Source organism: Nothoprocta perdicaria, unplaced genomic scaffold (genome assembly GCF_003342845.1).
Source record: "Nothoprocta perdicaria isolate Ctin4 unplaced genomic scaffold, notPer1 scaffold_206, whole genome shotgun sequence".
NCBI classification, from domain to species: Eukaryota; Metazoa; Chordata; class Aves; order Tinamiformes; family Tinamidae; genus Nothoprocta; species Nothoprocta perdicaria.
Genome location: NW_020455272.1, coordinates 35,410 through 43,525, shown reverse-complemented (window position 1 = coordinate 43,525; position 8,116 = coordinate 35,410). Strand labels below are relative to the sequence as shown.

At 53.5% G+C, this 8,116-nt stretch overlaps 1 protein-coding gene across 1 annotated transcript; it reads right to left on the bottom strand.

The window, feature by feature from the left end:
* Positions 1 to 225: 225 nt before the first annotated feature.
* Positions 226 to 7,100, bottom strand: MIEF1 (mitochondrial elongation factor 1). Its single transcript, XM_026038263.1, has 5 exons — positions 6,893 to 7,100; positions 5,484 to 5,692; positions 5,222 to 5,402; positions 2,886 to 3,148; positions 226 to 1,810 (listed from the first exon to the last, which is right to left on the bottom strand). Exons 1-5 carry the CDS (start codon positions 7,098 to 7,100, stop codon positions 1,004 to 1,006), a joined length of 1,668 nt encoding a protein of 555 aa, XP_025894048.1. The 3' UTR covers positions 226 to 1,003.
* Between the last annotated feature and the right edge of the window lie 1,016 nt (positions 7,101 to 8,116).

The window sequence follows — 8,116 nt, the reverse complement described above, 5'->3', positions numbered from 1 at the left end:
AAAACCCTCTGGGGCACAGAGAGCTGCTGCCACCTCCCCCAAACCACAGCAGCCATTCGCTCTCAGGGAAGATGAAAACATAATCCCGTTCCCACGCGTGTCTCCCAGCCCTCCCCCGTAAGCAGCCTCTCTTCCTCCAGGCCAGAGAGAGGCCTCTGAAGAGCCACCCTCTTCTCCATTCCCAGGGCCATTCCCACCAGGAACACCTAACAGGTCTGGTCTGGCAGGAATGGCAAGCACTGCTCCTTCAACCTCATCGCAGAACCAGGCCTCAGAAGTTTCTTCCAAGACTCCCTGCAACAGCTTCAGGGAGAATTGCTCATACTGGTGGCCGTGTTGCAGCAGGCCAGACATTACTTCTCAACCCAGCTTATGAGGTTTTGTAGGAACGGGAGCCTTGGGCACACACATTCTCCTCTTCCAAGCACAAAAACTCTCAATAAAATCATTATTCAGAGTTCACTTGGAAATACGACAAACAGCCCTGTCCAAAATATCTCATTCAGGCTGCACCTCTGGGTTAGAGGGACGAAAAGGGGAAAGAGAAGCAGGGTGGAATAGGGGAGACAAAGAAACACGAGGGTAACATCAGGCAGGAAGAAATCAAAGGACCTCAGCACAAGTCTGCTAAAATCATCACTGGATTCACCGGCCCAGTTCCACCTTCTCCAGACCCAAACTGATTCAATTCACTGCAGTGAGTTTATSACAGGAGAAAGAAGTGCATAGTGTTTTTCCTGGTAGACGCTTAAACATCAGCAGAATTTATCTAAAGATCTTAGAGCTGCAGCTTTACCCTCTCTTCCCCAGCTAACAGGTACCTGCTGCGACAGAAATGGTGGAAATGGACCAGTAGCACCAAGAAATGCAGTGGGAGCAGCAGCTCCACAGCAGGAAATAATAATGAGCCAAAAGGAGACAGAGAGAAGTGGAGGAGACATATTTCGCAGGAACCAAAGTCCACCTTGGCTAAACACCCAGACATTCCCCCGGGAAGGCCTTGTTACGTCTGCAGCAAGACCTCTGGCTCTGAGAGAGAGCTATAGAGGGTGTAGCCCAGCTCGTCCACTTCTTCTGGGGTGAGCTCCGAAAACAAGTTCACCTTGGGGTTCAGAGCGCTAGGGAGGACGCCCGCCTCCAAGTAGCGGATCAGGCCCTTCAGCGCCTGCAAGAAGCGGTCGGCCAGCACGTCCTGGGACCAGTTGGACTCCTCTTCGGAGAGGTGCAGAATGACATTGGTGAGCTGGCTGGCAGTGAGGTGGCCCAGCGCGGGGTTCGACTTGCACACCGCTTTGAAGATCTTCAGGCACACGCACCGGCAGCCGGAATCGCCCTGGTCCAGGGCCCGCAGGCGAGCGGTCTCCGCCGGCCGCAGGCTCAGGCGCCACAGATTGTCGTTCCGGGCCAGCCGATGGGGTTTGGCCACGAGGATGATGTCACCCAGCGTCAGGGAGGGTAGGAAGTCAATAAAAAGATGCCGTTCCGGATCATACTGGACTTCCAGTGTCAAATCTCCCGGGGGAGCTGCTGGACGGATCACATAATCCAAGAGAGTCCCGATCGCCGGCCAGTTGATGGAGCCAGCGACGACTTTCTCAAAGGTGTCTGCTACGGCTTTGGGGGAAAGGTAGCCGCCCACCACACAGCGGTCCCAGTAGCTGCTCCCACGGGGAAAGTACTCGGGGTTTTCCCGACGCACCAAGTAGAAGCCCGGGATGTTCATGATAGTGTCCTCCCCAGGGATGCAGGACCACAGGTTCTGCTCCAGCATCAGAGGCACAATGAGCTGGATGTGGTCGGCTGTCACTACCTTTCACAAGGGAGAAAAACAGGTCAGGAGCAGGTCTCTCCCAGCACAATAAGTTCTTTCCCCCCCTCCACCTCTAGAGAGCCGCCTGTTCAAAGGGACTTGCAGGAAGTATTCAGCTGTCTCCATGTCCTCTCCGTGTGGGATTCACAGCCTCCCTTTCATCAAAGGGCATTTTGAAGGACCATTTCCCAGCTTCAGTGGAATAAATCAAAAGCATGATACACAACAGTGCTTATATGCCACTTGCTATTTAGAGATCTTTAAATACTTAAAGGACCTGACATGGATTGTACATACAAGAATCATTTTGCCTTCTACTGCTCTGAGGCTTCTCCAGATGCAGCTGGGCCAGGGCACAGCGATGCCACAGGATAATTTAAAACATGAGGGTATTAAATTTCTAGCCTAGCTTAACTTGCCATGGTTTAATTATCCCATGTTACAGTTAGGCACTGCCCTCACCTGGTCTGCCACACTGTTTGGAAAAGGTCACAAAAGSTCCCTTTTCACCAATGTGATTAAGACCCCAGATCCAAGTTTCACTTGACATTTGGCGCTCCATTCCGGAGCTCTGACTCAACCCAAAAAACGTGCCTCTGAATCACTCACTATAGCCATGGGCATCTTGCCATCAGGGAGATATGCAGCAGGGACTGCTGTCCAATCCAGGTCTGCCATGCATTAAAAAAAAAAAAAAAAAAAAAAGTAGGGAAGACCTACATGAACATACAGGAGACCTAAGGGAATGCCATATACTTGGAAGAAGATGGAAGGGATAGAAACAGAGAAAAAACAGAGCTAAACACAGCTAAAGGAAGCTAAAGGAAGGGGAGAAAGGAAAGAAGGGTCCGAGATAATAAAAGCACAAAAAGCCAATGCTTTTACAGACAGGGCCAGCACAACCTGGTCACACCAGTAGAAATCAACRGCCGGCTCCGCGGCACGCAACGCGACACCCGGAGCCTCATTAGAGAGGAATGTCGTGCTGAGACAGCACTGCCAGCAGAGAGGCCACAAACGCCGCTGCCTCGCCGGCCCGCTGGATAAGGAGCCGTCACGCGGCCCCAGCAATTACCTGCAGGTCGTCGTAGAGGCTGCCGCTGAGGTACATGTCGCGCAGGGGCATGTCCGGCAGCTTGGCGCGCAGGAAGCTGCGCAGCTCGGCACAGATATCCACGGCTGCCTGCTTGGCCCGCGCCTGCTCCTCCGCCGGGATCGCTACCTGCTTCCTATAATAAGCAAAGAGCTTTTCTTGCAGGGACAAGCGGAGGCGGGATTTTTTCAGTTCCATTTGACTCCTTTTGGCAGATGGCTTGGGCTTCGTGGGTCGGAAAAAGTCTGGAAGACAGAAGGGAAACTGCTGATCAGCTCCATTTGTTTCAGCGGGAAAATGGCTGCATGGMATTGCACCCTCCCAAGCCTCAGAAAACTTTTAACAGACATTTCGCACACAATTCAAAAATGAAAGGCTGAGAAGCTTCAAAAGAAACAGCTAATGAGGAATCAAGGTGGATGAAGCTAAGCTACTAGATCTGGAGTTTATCCAGAACAAGACAAATGCTCTCATCTTGCACAAGAAATATTTTATTGGCTAAGGGCRCAGTACTTGAGTTAAAGTTCATCAAAAATTCAGCACCTTTACCAGACCGTCTGCTTTTAACAGGAGACCAGAGTGGGGGATAAAGCATCCTTGAACAACCATCCCTATCTCCTTAAGTTTTTGATTATATACATACATTTATTTGTGTGTGAAGTAGCTGCTACAACTATGACCACCATCTATCATGGTCAGAAGCTGACAGACCTGGGGGCAAAARCCTCTCTCAAAATTTCATCAGTTAAAGAGAAGAGAGCCCAGCCAAGGGGAAAAGGCAGTGATACAAATGCTCTGTGCTACTGTTGGCCCTGTTAAGCAATGTCTAACCTGCATGGATTTTCTCTAAATTCTGTTTTCTTCAGAATTGTTTCTTACAGAAATGAGTSTCTGCTTCCCATCTACCCTTCAGATTTCTCCTGACCTGGACCTAGAGAGTTTCAAAAATTATTAGCAAGAATTAAGGGAAAATTTCAGACCTAAGAAGTCCTAAGTCTTTGGAAGGGCAGTGGAACCGTAGCAGTAGGATGACAGGGGAGACACCACAACCCAGTGCCATCTTTAAGCCCATCAGCTATTCCACATTTGTCCAACAACAGGCACCTGCCCATGCAACACACGCAGAATGGCCAAATGGGCAGCACATGGATCTATGTCAGTGAGCCCAACCTCAGTGGCTCCTTCCTCTCAACCCACTGTGGCCTCCCGGGACAGATACAGGGRTTCACGTAAAGCCACAGGAAACCAGACCTCAATGAGCATTTGTGAAACAACTTCCTTAATGTTGTTTTCATTTATTTTTAAGCCTAGTATACAAGATATAACTGYCACTGCCTTTAAGCCTCACTGCCCATCTTTTGGGAATCCCATCTAATGACCTAGATCCCCTTTAACCCAGCTGTCTAGCTATTTAATGCATCCTCAGATAGAAATCCACTGCCATCCTGAAGATGACTTTCCTGTAGGTGCCTGGAAAGCAAGTTAAAGCTCAAWGGCTATTTTTCAGATTCAAAAATCACTAAGCTGAAAAGTCACTGATCTTTTAGGGAGTTTACTTTTTTAGGAATTAGATTTTAGGGAGTTTTACTTTTCATCCCTCAGTCACTTYGTGAGATTGACTTTTAGAGATTTAAGGGACTTTTAGGGATTTAAACTTTTAGGGATTTAAAGTCAATCTCACGAAGTGACTGAGGGATGAAAAGTAAAACTTGTGAGAAAAGAAAAAAAAAACAACCAAATACATTAAAWAACCACTGATGGACTCTAAATTACTTATTACCTCACTGAAAAGAAGACTTCAAATCACAATTTAGAACTTGGTGAAGACAGTAGCTCACTGACAAGCAATATATGAGAGAGTGAGTTACAAAAATTTTTAGGTAATTGAGGTACAGTATAGAAAATATTGCTACCTGTAAATTACTGCACATTCACTACTTTAATATCCCTCTCTTAAAAGGACACTGAAGAATTGCAGCAGTCCAAAGAGGCAACAAGGATACTCAAAGGTGTGGGAAGGCCTTTGAAGACTAGAGTTTGCGCAGGTAACCATTCAACTTGAAAAAGAAATGACTCAGAGAATAAAATTGAAGGCTATAAAGCCCTGAGAAGCACGACAGATGCCAACAGGTGATTATTACTCCTGATATGTTACTAACTTCCAGTTCTTGAATTTATCGAGAGACCTATTTAACCCTCAAGCCCTCCACTCACAAACCGTTGGGCTGGACAGAACGTTCTCTTTCCCTAAATTCCTTTCAGTGACTRCCAGGTTTATGGGCCTGGCTATGGGCCGTGCAGGAACGGCAGCACCTTACCCGGGTCTGCGGCCGACGCTTCGGTGGGGAGGGTCTGCAGGGAGCGGCTCAGGTTCGTTTTCATGTCCTGGCTCAGCAAGCGCGAGGAGGATCCCAGCCAGCTGGGCTCTTCCCAGCTCCTCTTTCCGGCCTGGCTCAGGCGGGTGGGGCTGCTGGGAGCGCTGATGGCCCGGTCGTACATCTAAAGCAACAAGGTCAGGCGCGACTGTGGTCAACGGTCCCCGCGCGCCCGCGCCGCGCGCCCCCCGGCGCCCCGGCTCACCCGTTTGACGGCCAGCGTGGCGATGCCCAGCACGGCGGCGCCGCCCACGCCCAGCACGAGCCGCGCGTTGGACAGCACGAAGTCGATGGCCGTGCCGATGCCATTGTCGTCCTTCTTGCCCTTGCGCGGCGCGGCGGTCAGCGCGGCGCCAAGGCCCACGCCGGCGCGCCCGCCGGGGCCCCGCGCGGGGCCACCCCAGCCCGCGGCCTCTCCAACTCATCACCTGCCCCCCGGGGCTGCTCCCTGCTAGAAGTGCCCGAGCGCCCGCCTGCCTTTGCCGCCAGCTCTGTTTGAGACCTGAGCGGAGACACCCCAATTCTGGGTGGCCAGGAATCACTTAAGTAGATTTACATGTGCAGTCACCTTCTGTTTTTCTCTTTTCTTTTTTTTAAAAGTAAGATTTACTTGCGTATTATTTTTATGTAACATATAGGTGTTTTGCTTAAACGTTTGCTTAAAACGTTATATTACTGTTTGTGCCTTTTCTTTTTAGTCGGTGCTSCTCAGTCCGACCGTGGCCTCTTTTATAACATTCTATTTTCTCTTTTGCAATCTAAAGCAYGTATTTTAGTTCACAGGCGAGGCTAGGCCTGTCTGGTGCTTGGTCATGAAAGACCAGGATCTTCCTAGGAGCAGGCAGGTAGTCTTAGCATAGATTTGAGTGTGGAAGTGGACGGACTGTGGCCAATGTCTAACATCAGGCATCTGTGAAACGCCCAAGGATCAACATTAGAGACCACACTGAGCCCCATGGGGAACGACCTCCTTGCTTTCACCACTCACTTATTTCTACCTGCAAGCTGGTGAGTTTGACTCTCAAACAAGTCACGTACAATGTGAAGCGATGTTTTTATTTGCTTAGGTTTACGCTTTCAACTCCTGTTTAACCTCTGATCCCAACGTTTACAATCAAAGAGCTTCCCTGGCCAATGACACCTATAAAGCAAAGTTCTCCATTACTGCACCTGCAGGTAGGTCCTCTGTGAAATAACAAACACAACATGAAACGTGTAACTGGAGCCAAGGTCGGCTTTCTAGGTCGACTTTGAAGCCAGGTAAAGGTTCAGTGCCCGCCTGGCTTTGGCGGTTTAAAACAACCTTTTTACTGCTCCACAACTGACCCAGTTCCATTCCAAGAAAGAAGTTTCCCGCGTGGACGAGCGGGGCATCCAACTACTCGTGACTGACACGGCAGAATATATCACGGTCTCGCAAAACGAACTGTCACACTGGCCTAATGGTTCTCCCCCTGGGGAGGACCTACCTGCGGCCTAACGCATTTGTGCGGGGGGCAGGCGGGCTCCCCCGGCCGGGCTCCTCCAAGGCAGCGGCGGGCAGGGAGCACCAACCATCGGCAGCGGCGGGGCTCGGGCAGCGGAGGGGAGGCTGCGCGGGAGCAGGGCCCTAGCGCAGGCCGCCGAGCTCGCTGCGCAGGAAGGCCCGGCCCTTGGCCAGCTGCCTCTCCTTGTCCTCGGGCCGCTCCAGCGCCTGCTGCCTGCGGAACTCGCGGCGCACGGCGGCCACGTAGAAGTCGCGGTCGGTGTAGCGCAGCGCGCGGCCCCGCCGCAGCAGCGCCCGGTAGAGGCTCAGCACGGCCTCCCGCGACCAGGCGGCCATGGGGAAGCGCCCCTGAGGGGAGCCGGGGCAACGGCCGGCGGAGCGGCGGGGCAACGGCCGGGGTAACGGTCGAGTAACGGCCGCGTAACGGCCGGGCCCGGCGGGCGGGCGGGGRAAGGCGCGGCCGGTGCCGCGTGCGCGGCCGCCTCGCACTCACCGGAGGGGGAGTGGGGGGAAGGGGCCTCTCGGGCCCCTCACGGCAGCCCCGTCCCCTCAGCGGGCCCCGCGCCGCTCCGGGGGTCACCCGGCAACATGGCCGCGCCGCCACCTCCGGGTCGCGGCCCGGCGCCGCGCCCAATCAGCGCGCCGGCCTCGGACGCCGCGGCGCGCCGCGCTTCCGCCCTTACCTTCCGCCCTTACCCCGCGCGGCGCGGCGCCGCCTCCCCCTTCCGGCCGGACGGCGAGCGGGAGGCGCCCGCCCGCGCGGCGCCCCCTGGCGGCGGGGAGGGCCGTGCCGGGGCCCGCCGCCCGCCCCGTTCCCCGCAAACGGCCCCCGTTTCTTCCCGTTTGCCCCGCGATGCGCGCGCACGCGGGGAAGGGGCCGCCCCGACTTATCTTCACGTTCCAGGAGAGACAGAGAGCAGCGGGTTAACTGTCTGAGGACACCTCCAGCTGCCCTGATGCTCCTTACGGAATAACTTACAATTAAATAAATGCCCTTTTATTTATTTATTTATTTTTAAACTCCAAGGAACCCCCATGGCCTGCTTGGAAATTTCGAAGCCCGCCCAGGGCTCTGGGGTGAAGGCAGTAGCTGTCCCGAGGAAATGAAACAAACCTCCCCGCAGCAGCACCCCGCTCGAGTGCGGATGCCCCCTTTCCATTTATCACCTTTTCTTCCGCTCTGGGGAAGCAACGGTCCGTCCTCAGGCATCCCCACCCCCTGCTCCCCCAGTCCCCCCCAAATCCTGCCTAATTACRCCATGCGTCCCCAGGGAAAGGGCGAGAGCGAGAACAAAGCGCCCGCGACAGAGGCGTCCCGCGTCCCACACTGCTCAGTGACACCCGCTGTGACA